The sequence below is a fragment of the Sciurus carolinensis genome, chromosome 11, assembly GCF_902686445.1.
Source record: "Sciurus carolinensis chromosome 11, mSciCar1.2, whole genome shotgun sequence".
Classification (NCBI taxonomy): Eukaryota; Metazoa; Chordata; class Mammalia; order Rodentia; family Sciuridae; genus Sciurus; species Sciurus carolinensis.
This window is the reverse complement of record NC_062223.1, coordinates 78,023,009-78,035,872: the sequence shown is the minus strand read 5'-3', so window position 1 is coordinate 78,035,872 and position 12,864 is coordinate 78,023,009. Positions and strand designations below refer to the sequence as shown.

General features: G+C 52.0%; 1 protein-coding gene across 1 annotated transcript; it reads right to left on the bottom strand.

The window, feature by feature from the left end:
- Window positions 1-1,152: 1,152 nt before the first annotated feature.
- Mogat2 (monoacylglycerol O-acyltransferase 2) lies at window positions 1,153-12,536 on the bottom strand. The gene is made up of 5 exons (XM_047519037.1): window positions 12,307-12,536; window positions 4,540-4,744; window positions 4,059-4,233; window positions 3,224-3,423; window positions 1,153-2,075 (listed from the first exon to the last, which is right to left on the bottom strand). The coding sequence occupies exons 1-5, from the start codon at window positions 12,472-12,474 to the stop codon at window positions 1,921-1,923; spliced, it is 903 nt and encodes a 300-aa protein (XP_047374993.1). The 5' UTR covers window positions 12,475-12,536; the 3' UTR covers window positions 1,153-1,920.
- Window positions 12,537-12,864: the final 328 nt, after the last annotated feature.

The window sequence follows — 12,864 nt, the reverse complement described above, 5'->3', positions numbered from 1 at the left end:
TCTCACTCTTTCAGAATCCAGCCACTATCAAATCCTCAAAACCAGTCAGGATAGCGACAGGCCAGTGTCCCCCACATGCAAAGAGTGGCCCCACTGTTCCAGCACCCCAGCTCCCTCTGACTCACTGCTGAATGCAACATGGCAGCCCAAGCAAGACCTAAGAACCCCCAGGCAAACCCACAGAATTGTGAGAATTCACGAATCCTTGCAGTCTTCAGGCAGTACATTTGGAGATGGTTCACGACACAGCAGCAGGCCACTGTGTGTCTCCTTTGCTACTCTCACCCTTCCTTCCAGCCCAGCTCACGGGCCACTTCCTCCAAGGCTTCCCCTGGCCTATAAGTCATCACTCCCTTCTCAGAAATCCACTGTGTTTATTTCCATTATGATTGTGACCCGTACACCACATAGCACAACACCAGACACCTTCATGAGACCCTGGGCAAGTGTGTCCCCTGACTCCTAAACTGCTTGTAGAGCACATCATTCAATAAGGACATGGAGTGGCTCATTGACTCGGAACCACTCATAACCTTGAGGGGAGATATTGTAATCCTTATTTGGCAGATGAGGCTTGGATGTGATTTTTCCCAGGGTTGCTGAAAGTAGGTGGAGCCAGGATTTGAACACCAAATTACACTTCTCCAAATGCCTGCCCCAGGTTGCAGGTATTGATGTCATCTGCTCTTGGAGGGAAGGGTCTGCTTCTCTGCTAGAGAGGAGGGAGACTCGAGCATCCTGGTCATCCTGCTGATGCATGACCCTGACCCAGGAATCTAGAATTCACCTGGTCAGGGCATAGCTCACCCCACAGTCGCAGTCATACACACCTCATACCTAGTGTTCATTCTCTGGGCCAGCGGATCATAGGCATATCCTTTCCCCCTTATTTCCTAAAAGTATAGGGCCAGAAGTGGTAAACTTAGGGTGATGAATCAGAAAAGGAAGGGTTCACATGGTCTGCTCTGGACCAGAGTAATCCAGCTTCTGAGAAGACGGGCAAGGGCCACAGGGCCACAGACCAGTCTCAGGGTCAACATCTTTGACCTGTGTCCTTGGTGGGGGGTAGCGGGATCAGGAAAGAAGAGAAGAGAAGAGAGCTAAAATAGGATGCCTTCATTTATTGAACTGACGTTTATGGAGCCCCTCCTTTTCTGTCAAGGTCTGGAGCTGAAGTTACAAAGAATGAGCAAGAGGACTCCTCCTGGAGCCCCCAGGTTATGTGATGTCAGACTCAGAGGTCATCTTAGTTAGTTGGGGAAACTGAGGCTCGGAGGGCAGGGGTCGGGGGAGGAGGCCTGTCTCCAGTCAGTTAGTCAGTGACAGAGTGGAATTCTCTTTGCCTACCTTCCAACGACCTCTGGTTGCCACTCCACAGCTCAGAGGGCCCAAAAACTTGAAGGTGCATTGGGTGAGTGCCGGGGCTCACTGCCTACCGCCTTCTCTCCGACTGGGGGAGGAAGGGATGTCCAGGGTGTGATATGAGGGGGTAAGTTGGGGAAAGGGCTGGAGTTGGTGGCTTCTTTTGTGCTGTCACTCAAGAGTAGAGAAAGAAAAGTATTGTACTCTTTTTCCCTACATGCTCTTTTGTAATCTTTGAGTGACATTACAGCAGAGGACAGAGACCTTAGGAGTCATTTTCTTCCAGACCTCTCTCCCATTTCATAGATGAGCCAAGAGGGCCATACAGAGGCCAAGGAGAGGGAAACTGGCAGAGCTTTTGCTGCAGGAGGGCAACTCGCAGATTGCAGTCTGGTCTCCTCTTCCACGTTGCCAGCTGTGGCAACTCGCAGGCCTCTGGGGAAGCTCTGGAGATGTTCAAAAGCACACCCAGGAAGCCCCCTCAGGTCCCAGCATGTCTTGCTGGGCTCTCAAACGCTGGCTTGCCCTGGGAGCAAGCTCTCTTCTGGCTGGACATGTTCAACAGAACTCTAGGTGTTGGTCAGCAGGGATGTTGAACTTGAACTTGTGGGCCTCAAAGAGGTTGCAAAGCTCGTCCATATAGCGCTGGTGCAGCTGGTCTACTTCCTTGTCTGAGGGCCTCACTGTCTTCTGCACCTCGATAGGCTTCCCCACTGCAAGGCAGAGAGGTGACAGAGGACCAGAGTGAGAACCACTGGGGTGGGAGAGGCCCTTGGAGCTGGTACCCAGCCCCACAGCTGCAGGAAAGTGCTTACAGCCATTCCTTCCAACCCTAATTTCAGGAAATGGACTCTAAGGTGTTAGGGCAACTCCAAGATTCTTATAAAATCTATCAATAGGTGTCAAAGGGCCAGGAAATGTGCTAGGTGCTTTACATGTGTTCTTTCCTTTAATCCTGTGGGAACAAAACCTGTCAATATTCCTATTTGTCAATATTCCTATTTGAATATTGAGGTGAGACAATGAGGCTCAGAGAAGTTAAGTATTTTGTTCAAGGTCACATAGCTAGGAAGAGGCAGCACCAGATTTTAAATCCAGGGTGTGTGCTCTTCCCTTTCAGGATATATGACTGTGGGAGCCCAAGATGCTACAGTCAGAAGTGCCGTATTGCTGGGATAAGGGGGTTCACAGCCCAGGCAGCTATTATTCTCTTAATGCCCTTTAAGCTGACCCGCAGCTCCCTCCTTATCACAGGAAGGAACCAGGAAGGCTGTAACTAGTCCCCTTCTTCTGGTTCTGCCTGGCTTGGAAGGCAGGTCCCCACCCTCTCCTCTTGACAATAGCTCTGAAGGCAGCAGAAGTATTAAAATTCATGAAAATACTGCCACATGACACAGGAAGGTTCAAAATGTAGGGATTTGCCAAGTCTGTGCTCAAATAACAAATGAATGGCTGGAGATAAGGTGAATGGACCTCTCTCTACAAATTTTGTCAGAGGAACATAGTTGGAATCCAAGAAGAAAGCAAAAGTGTCCAAATAGCTGAAAAGATTGTGTTTAACCCTGCCTCAGAGGATGCTAGAATAAATTGAGCTGCTGCATAGAAGGAAGCCATGTAGTGGCAGGTGCCGTGTCCCAGGCACTCAGCAAGCAGTAGTGACTGTTGTTCTGTGAATCTGTTACAGCTCTTATCTCAGACTGCCTTTTATTAGGGTCATCTGCTAGTGTCTGTGTCTCCCAATCCAGAGTGTGAGCCCCATGAGGGAAATGATGTACCTGGCCCACCTTCATGTCCCCTGGCCAGCATACAGCCCAGGTCCCTATTCCTGTGACCTCCCTCTCACAGACTGGGTCTGGCTTACCGATGGTGGTGATGGGCTGGCGGTAGGGCAGGAGACCAAAGCTGTACTGGAAGATGCCACGGCCATGGAAGAGCGGGAGGGAGATGCCCATGATCTTCTGCAGTCGATTCTGGACACGGCGCAAACAGGAGCCAGAAGAGTTCTGCACCTGGTCGAATAGATTATTCTCCCCAAAGGAGAAGATCGGCACCAGAGCTGCCCTGGAGGGAAACAGAAGAGGTCCATGGGAGGCCCCAGAGAAAGCAGGAGTGGGAAGTTCACCCAGCTTCCTGCAGGGACTCCGGGACCAAGAACTGGAGCAGAGGAGTGAGCCCTGGGCTAGAAATAGGAGGCTTGGATTCTCTCCCAGACCTTCCATGGCCCCCTCTCTGACTCAGGCCTGAAATTTCCCATGCACCATGACAGGCAAGCAGAGTGCTCCAGGGAGTCCTCCCAGGTACAAAACAGCTGCGTTTTCCTCCTAGAAAATTCTCCCCATGCCAGTTGGCTCTTGTTCCTCACAGAAGCTTCACTTGCTTCACCCCAAGATGGGAGAACATCTCTACCACATACTCCTAACCCCGTTCTTCCAATCCCTCAGGTCTGTGCTCTCCTGCCAGCTTTGGGAAGATGTTCACTCCCGCCTCAAACTATGTCCATCAGTCATCAAGCTTCCCTAGAAAAGTAGCTTTTCTAGGAATTTGGGTATGAGACATCAAAGGGTACTCTTCATTCTGAATGAACTGAGACTCTCTCTGCCAAAATAGAATCTGTGTTAGTCTTTGCTGTCTCCCCACCAAAACATCACCCCTGCCAACTTTCGATTGAACCCAGTGCTGTCCCCAGAGCCCCATACCCATGTATCAGGGCGAGCCTGACGAAGCCCTTGCGGTTCCGCAGTAGCAGCGTGAAGGCCCCGGGCCTGGCATCCAGCGCCTCCTGGGAGCCCCCCACAATGATGGCCAGCAGGTTTCCACTGCCTTTCTTTTCCAGAATATAAGCGGCACTCTCCTTATCTGAAGTGACCAGCCCTGGGGAGGAGAGAGGACGGTGGTCAGGTGTGTGGTGAGGGAACAGGGGCTGTGAGGGTGGGGGTACCCAAGAGAGAGACCACTAACAGTGCCCACAGAGGCCTGGGATTCAGCTGGGGGTTCCCTGAATCCTTCCTCCCAATATCCTCCCTGGGCTCAGGAACCACACAGTGCTGCAGGAAGTTCTTTTTGGGTCTTCTCCTCCTATACTTGTTCTTGGAAGAAATACAGAATTTTTGGAAGCCCTCCTGCCATGTGCACCACCAATCTTATCTTCCTGAGCTACCTGGGAGCAGGAAGACTCACCCCCAGACATGATGTAATCCCGGAAGAAGGGCGCCCGGAACCACAGGGTCAGCATCATCAGGTGGGGGCGGATGCCCGGGAAGAGCGACGAGAAGCCCGTGCTCTCGGTGCACAGGTTGATAAAGGCTCCTGCCGCCAGGACTCCGTGGGGGTGGAAGCCGGCAATGTAGTTCCTGGAGGGGTCCAGCTCAGCGGTCTTGACCAGCTACGGGGACAGCAACCTGGTGAATCAGAGCTGGGCCTGTACTGATCCTGACTGTGCCACTCTACTGTGACCTTGGGTAAGTCGTTCCCCTTCTCTAAGCCTTAAGTTCTTCATCCCTAAAACCGCCCTGGGCTCTTATAGAGACGCGGTGTGTGACAGCTTCTGGTGATACCAAGGTGCTGACTGCGTCACAGACTCCATGCAGGCTCCTATTCTGTGAAAGGGGAACACTTGGCTGCCCCACTCCTTTGCCAGGCAGCTGACAAACTGGGGTCTGAGGAGGGCTCCTGGAATTGCCAAACCGCCCCATGGGATGTGATGCGAGGAAGTCAAAGGGTCACATGGGGGCACCACCACGCTGGAAAACCCATGCTAACAACAATCAGTGCACTTCAGACCTGGGCCTGAGCATGTGCAACTGCAAGGGGAGTGGATTCCTGTGAGGTCGAAGGAGTGTGCAGACCCCAGACTGGCTCTGGGCCCGACTGCTGCCCTGTACTGCACAAGAGTCTCACCAGGTGGCTCTCTGCTCCCCCGTAGGCCAGACCTTCATTGCCCTTTATTCTCTCCCCACTGACAGGACAGAGACCTGCCTTGGCCTGCTGGGGCCTGTTGCATGGAGGGTGTGCCAGTGTCCACCAGACACTGTAGATGGAGAAGGAGAGAAACTGTTTGTCATTAGCAGCTTCTTGGTGAAATAGAGTGAGGACCAAGTTGGTGGGAACTGAACTAGGAGATGCTGCAAAGGTCTCCTGAGTCTGCAAAGATGATTGCTGGAGGCCAAGGCTGTTAGTGGGCAGCAAACCTGGCCTCACTCCACCAGGAACCCTGGGGCCCAACCTGGCTCTGGGAGCCATTACCATCAGGGTGGGGCTGGGCCTAGTGCTCTGGCCCAAACCCTAGTCTCTGGGCCGGAATCCCTGCCAGCTGGCAATTTGCACTCCTGGGGCCAGGGCAGCCCCTTCCACTCAGACTCTGCTTTGCTGAGGTGAGAGGTCTTCCTGTCCTTAAGCTGAAAGGTTGAGAGGCGATTCCCTGAGGATTCTCCATGCCGCCTTGTAGGGCACAGAAGCCTTGCTGCTCACCCTCAGAGCAGCCTGGAGGCAGCACTGGGGCCTGGATCCTGTCTGCTCAGTCTAGCCTGAATAGCTCTAGAGTCTTCTATCCTTGACCTTGGCTTGACCTCCACAAACCCCACCCCATCACCAACATGGTCTCCCCAGATAAGGACAAACCTCTTCCACTGGTGCAGTAGGGAACTTTGTAGTTAAGGAAGTACCCTGGCAAAGTAGAGACCCTGATTTTTCTCACTGGGAAGGCACTTGGGAAGGAACCCACCTGGTGGTGTTTAGAAACATGCCTTGCTCAACACTCTGAAACACTTCCTTAGAAGTTTCCATTTTCTGCTAGTGGGAAGAAGGGCAATTTGACAACATCTATCAGAACCAATTAAAAAAAAAAAAAAGAAAGAAAGAAAGAAAAAAATGCAGGGTATAGTGGTTCACACCTGTAATCCCAGGAGCTCAGAAGCCTGAGGCAGGAGGATCAGGAGTTCAAGGCCAGTCTCAGCAATTTAACGAGGCCCTAAGCAACTCACTGAGACCATGTCCCTAAATTTAGAAAAGCGGGGCTAGGGGGCGGGGACTGGGGATGTGACTCAGTGGTTGAGTGCCCTGGGTTCAATCCGTGGTACAAAAAATAAAAATAAAAACGAAGCATTTGTATATAGAGAAATACCTTGCAAGGGTAGGGACCTGTGTCCAGACAAGAAGTCCAATATTTGCACATGTATCCACACATGTCCACTTGCATGCACTGTAGGTATCAGGGTCCCACTGAGGCCTAGTCTGCACCTCCCCCTATACCTTTCTGTGCCAGTCCCTGTACCTGACTCGTGTCCCCAAGACTACAAGGCCTTCACTGAAGATTACACACCACATGTCCAATGCATCTCTATGTCCCCAGTGTTGACCTGGGACAGAGAAAATGCCCTGGAAAGTGTGGAAGGATGGAGGGAATGAAGGAACCCAGAAGATGAGGCTGAGGTATCCTGACTCTAACCCTATCCAAGCTTGTCACCTGAGTCCCACTAGCAGAGTAAGGAGAAGCCTGAGCTGGGAATCAAGAGACTGGGCTTTAGTGCTGAGTTATCCATGGACCTTTGCTAGGCCCTGACCCCATCTGTGCCTCAGTTGTCCCTTTTCCACAGGACAGTGACGACACCTTCTTGGACGGGTTGCTACATGGGTCAGAGAGATAAATGAAGATAAATAAAGAGCGGGAGGCATTGGTGAAGTGCTGTGGTCTGTCTTGCTTCCTCAGTTCTGTTGTGGAGGGGAGTGACTAAGCAAGATGGTCGGTAACTGGGGAAACAGTGGCTACATGCCCTGAGGTTGGGTGTGGCACTGGGCAGTGGGTCTAGAAAAGAGGGCAGCCAGGTTCCTAGGCTTTGAAATTTGCTACTTTTTAAATGGATATCATTTATGGACCATAATATTCACCCCATTAAAGTACAATTCAATGCAGGATTTTTGTTTTGCTTTGTTGTTGTTGTTGTTTTTGGTACTGGGGTTAGAACCCAGCAGTGTTCTACCACCGAGCTGCATCCCCAGTTGCCCCCTTTTTAAATTTTTAAAAAAATTTTGAGACAGGGTATTGCTAAGTTGCCCAGACTGGCCTTGAACTTGGTATCCTCCTGTCTCAGACTCCGGAGTAACTGGGATTATAGGCGTGTGCCAACACACTCAACTCAATGCACTTTTAAAAAGTTATGTAACCATTACCACTACTTCCAGAACATTCTCTACATTCCACAAAGAAACCCATCCCCATTAGGAATCATTTCCTCTCTCCCCAGGGCTCTAGCAACTGCTAGTCTACTTTCTGCCTGTTCTGGACACCTCATACAGGTGGAATTATACAACAGGTGGACTTTGAGCTTGGCTTCTTTCTCTTAGTGTCATGTTTTTACGTCTATCTGTGTTGTAGCATGTATCAGAACTTCATTCACATTTGACTTCATTCCATGGCATGGCTAGAGCACGTTTGTCCATGTGTAAGTTTATGGACAGTTGAGTTTCTACCCTTTGTTTATTACCAACACCGTGAACATGAACCCTTACATGTGTCTAAGTCTTTTCATGACCATGTTTTCAGTCCTTCCTGAGGGAGGAACAGGGATGCTATTTTTAATCCCAAGATGCTCCTCAGTCCCTGCCAAGTAGACCACAGCCCCACATAGGGCTGTACCGTGTCTGCCCAGGCCCATCTCTCCACAGATGCCCTGTGCCCTCTCACACCCAGGGGACAACCCAAATGCTCAAGAGACCACGGTCTTGATGACTCTTTCAAGTTATAAAAAGCACCTACACTGCTGGCTTGTTTAACACTCACCACGACCCTAGGAAGGCTGGTTGTGGTATGATATCCCCATTTCACAGTAAGCAAATTGAGTGACAAAGGGGTTAAATGACCGGCACAAAGTCACATAGGTGACTGGGATCAGAATTCTGCCATCTATACAGAAAGCACAAGAGCCAGGAGGCGTTTGTTTGTTCCAGACCCAGGGAGACAACTGGCTCTTAGGACTAACTTTGGAACTTTCTAGTCAAGCTTACGAGGTCCAGGACTCCAGCCTTACTCTCCTTGGAGAGGTGTTTCTTGGGCAGCCCACCCCTCACTGCTCCAGAGCCCCATTAGCAAAGAGCCTGTTCCAGGCCGACTTATGTACCCACATTATTGTGCATCATCAGGGTGGGGGAGCACTTCAGTAAGGCACCAGAAGAAGGGGTACAGCTCATGCCCGCCAGACTGGATTGACAAAGGGGAAAGGAGAGGCAGGTGAGGGCTCAGAGTGGAGGGTTTGCAGGCTGCAGAAAAAATAGGTTTTATTCTAAGAGATACAGTGTGGAGGATGAACTCCAGGGGGCGCCAGAGGACATGGAACCTAGACAAAGAGATGGCTGTGGTCAGGTCTGTGGGTAGAGGGAAGGGCGCCAAGCTCTATAGTTCAGGGGTTCTCAACTAAGGTGAAATTGCCACCTCCCACCCTCTTGGTGGGGATATCTGGTAATGTCTGTAGACAGTTTGGGTTGTCACCACTGGGAGAGGGTAGTGCTTCTGGCATCGAGTGGGATAGGGGGAGTCCCCACAAAAAAAAAAAAAAAAAAAAAAAAAAGAATTATCCATTTCAAATGTCAACGCTGCTGAGGTTGAACAAATCTCCCAGAGATCTACCTGACTGGGAAGGGGAGGGGCAGGGGCAGCGTGGGAGACCCCATTCCCTGCAGGGCAGCCCTGGAGCTGAGGAAAAACTGTGTTCCATGCCAGCTCCCCCAGCCCTGGACTTCTGGGAGAACACTGGAGCCAGACCCAGCTTCCCGTGAAGACCTCCTTACAGGCATCTCAGGAGGAAGTTTCTCTAAGCCAAAGTTCCTGTTACTGGTGAGAGGTGGCCACCTGAGTCCCACTGTCTCAGGTGAGCAGACCCCAGTGTACTGAGAGGTGGCTGACTGGAAGGAGAGGTCACTAAGTCCCTAGTGATGCCTGGCATAGTGCAGGGGAACTAAGAGCTTGTTTCAGATATGGGGGTGGGTAGGGAGTTGTCCTACACTGTCCCTAGCCTGGCTCTGATGATGATCAGCCCATTGTGGGCAGCATTTCATGACCCTAGGTCACAGCCCTGGCCACAGAACTTGGTCCCTCCCAAGGCCTTGCCTGTGTAGACAGTGTTTGCTCTGAGTGATGAAACCTTCACAGTAGGGGACACCTGGCTCCTGGGCCAGTCTCCTACATGAGGTGGGAACAACTTCTCCTACACAAATGGCCAGGCTCTCCTCCATTAGCTCTTTAGAAAGCTAACAGGATGACTTCAGAAAGCATTGAAACCCAGACACAAATTCCTAATATTGCCTGAAATTTCATCGCTAGGAGCTAGTTCATAAAAAAACACAGGGAGAACTGACAGAAACTGAGAAATCATGGAAGGACCTCATACATTGGACAAGAGTGAGGAGGCTTGTGAATGCGGGGGGAGTTCTGCAGAACTGGGACTGCCTGCCTTCTGCTCACGCTAGGGTCTCTGCAGGGCCTGGGTGTAAAGGTGTACAGAAGGGAGGGGGAGTGTCCTGGAAGGTCTGCTGGCAGGGAGTTTGCAGAACACAGCCCACCCCAGGAGTCTAGAAGCTGCAAAACAGAAGTGCTTAACATCTCTCCCTCTGCTGGCCACTTGTGGTACTGCAGCAAAGGGCCTTCAGTGTGTAACAAGCCTGAAAAACTGTGCACATGGAATTTCTGCAAATCAAGTCTAGTGTTCCACCCAGTGTCAATAGTGGTGAGGTTGAGAAACCCTCCTCTAGAGCCACCAAGGAGGGAGGGAGCAAGAAGGGCTATGGAGCTGCCTCAGCATTGCCTCTGACAACCCACAGCAGGAAATGCTCCAGGTACAGAGCTACTGGATGCTGTCCTTAGGAGGCCAGTGGGTGCTGTCCTTAGGAAGCCAGTTGGTTGCCAGAAGACACTCCCCAGAGAGCTGTCAGCTTTGCAGTTCTGCAGGGTGGCCTCTAAGGCCTCTGCAGTGACTCTGAGCTCCTCACAGGTGTGCCTTCTGCTTTATTCTCCCTGAACCCCAGGCTGCTGCTTGCAACCCCCCTGTGGCAGGTTTCTGGGCCTGGGCTTGCACCCGCCCCTTTGTAGGTGAACTTTCTTTTCCTGGTGTGCTCAGGATCCAGCACATGGGAGGAGAGACCAGGATCAGAACCTGCTGAAGGTGATCTGATGTCACCCTCTCCAGGCTAAGGTCACACTTGTCAGGAGAGCGCTGACCTTCCTGGTTCCAAAGAGGGAGCCTGGGGCTGGAGGGAGGAAAAGGGAGTTCAGAACCTCAAAACTCAGAGGTCCTGGGACGGGGACAGGGATTCTGCCCACGAAACACCTACGACTGCTCTCCAGACACCACAAACCTTGCTTGTCTTTGCTGACAAGATCCCTGGAGGGGACCCTGCAGAGGAAGCACATCTAAAGGATAGGGAAGACTGCTTCCCACCTGAGCCCTCCAAACTCGCCCACATGTTCTGCTCCCTGTGGCCCCTCACTTCTGCCCTCTGCCCGGCCCTGCCCATGCTGACCCTTGGAGGCCCTGCTCCCTGTTGTAGCCCAGTCCTTTCTAGCCCCGTGGGGACTCAGGAATCTCAGAGGGGATCAAGGCAGGATCCCTGACTTTGAGTTCCCATGACTTAGGCAATCAGTTTAGACTTTGTAAGCCTGTTTCTTCCACCTCCCTTCCTTTGCCACCTAAAGATCTAATTCCTGGAGGGACAGGAAGTGACAGGGCTCCTGGATGAGGTGGAGAAGCCAGGCAAGTGTGAAGGTCAGAGCCCCAGGGCTCTAGGCTCTCGGGGTCCCCTTGGGGCTCATGAAGCCGTGCCCAGGTCTCCTCGGAGTCCCACTGACTTGGTGGAATGATACTGTGCCAATTCACTGAGAACCTACGAGTGCTGGCCTGCTTGGTCTCATGGAGTCCACACTGCCCAGTATGTGACATCATCTCCATTTGACATATGCAGAGACTGAGGCTCTGAGAAAATGTGTTACCACCCAGTGTCACACAACTGCTATGTGGCAGACCTGGGTTTAAATCTAGCCAGCCAGCTCTAGAGGCCACACTCCACACCTTTCTTCTCTCCTGTTTCCAGAGGAGGGGCAATTGCCCCTGCCTAGCCTCCTGTGTCCCCACTGCCTTCCTCCATCCTATCCCATCAGTTCAATAACCCATCGCTGAGGCCACAAGTCTAGTTCATCTGGATTCAGTTGAAGGAACCCACAGTCTGCTCACTCAGATTCAGGGATCTGGTCCACTCAGGGCCAACCTTCAAGTCCAGGGCCAAGTGTTCACAATCACCATGAGGTGTCTTGAGCCAGAGAGGGAGAATTGAAGGAACTCAGAACAGGAGGATCAGTTGGTTTTCTGGATCCATGGGAAGCCAAGGCTCAGAGTGGGACAAAGTCTCATTCAAGGACACACAGCTTGGCAGAAGTGGGGCAGGTTAGAACCTGAGAACAGTTAAAGGCTCTTTCCTGGTACCCTTTCTTATCTATACCAATGCAAAGGTTTAAAAATCGTTGACAACTGACCATCTGACGTTGGTTACATCTGTGTCCTTCTCTGGGTGGCAGTCTCATCTAGTGAGTGTGACTGTAGGGCTAGCTGGTCTCTTAGGACCTGCAGTTTTTTAACTTTATTTCAAACCTGGGTTGATGATGCGATTGCTCCCTGAAGGTACACATAAGTGACACAGTACATGTCCTACAGAGATCCTTCAAGTCCTGTAATGTTCACCAACCTCACCTCAGCCCTGTAAATGGCAAACCACAGCCAGAGAGCAGCTGGGCTCTTCTCCGGCCTCTTGGGGTATGTGTTTGGGGTACCCAGACTTGGGCCTTCCAGTTCAGCATCTTGCACAACATATGCAGGGCTGCACTGCCCCGTGGAGACGTGGGGCACTGGGCCCTGACCCCACTGTAGTCAGCTCCTCTCCCCTCCCCAGACCAGCCCCAGTACTCACCGAGATGGGGAAATAGTTCTTCATGTGCTTCCATATGACCCAGCGCCTGAAGGTCTGGATGGGCCGGCCCCCCCTGCACGGCTTGTCCCAGTCCAGGTACCACCAGGTGGCGTACAGGATGGCAAAGAGCCAGAACCTTGTGAACAGGAGGCCTATGAAGATGGCCATGCAGATCTGGGCTGGGAAGGGAAGCAGGAGCCATCAGGGGCCTGCGAGGAAGGCAGGTGAGATGACCCAGACCGAGTTCTTGCTGTGAGCCCAATGCTGGCGGTACTGCCTGTCCAGCTCTGGAGCGCTGGAGGAAGGGCCTAGTTTCCCATGACCTCAGGGAGTGGAGTGCCAGAGGGAACGCAGCCAGGCCAGTGTCACGCTGGAGGATGCGTTGAGCCCCGTGGGCCTGACTCCAGAGCTCCTCTGCTCTACTGCCCCAGGCAGCCTATCTCATGCCATTTCCTTGGTGCTCAATAAATGGGGGCCACTGATGGGAATAAGTGTTCTAGTTTCCCTCTTTGAGGCTCCCATAGAAAGGGGAGACCTGTTTCTGCCCGGTCTCCTTTC

Excerpts from the sequence above, each read along its gene's own strand:
- Mogat2 (XM_047519037.1), bottom strand. The coding sequence starts at position 12,474 with ATGGCCATCTTCATAGGCCTCCTGTTCACAAGGTTCTGGCTCTTTGCC. Across the intron at positions 4,745-12,306 it reads AGAACTATTTCCCCATCTCG|CTGGTCAAGACCGCTGAGCT; the intron begins GTGAGTACTGGG and ends CTGTCCCCGTAG. Across the intron at positions 2,076-3,223 it reads CCAGCCCATCACCACCATCG|TGGGGAAGCCTATCGAGGTG; the intron begins GTAAGCCAGACC and ends TCTGCCTTGCAG.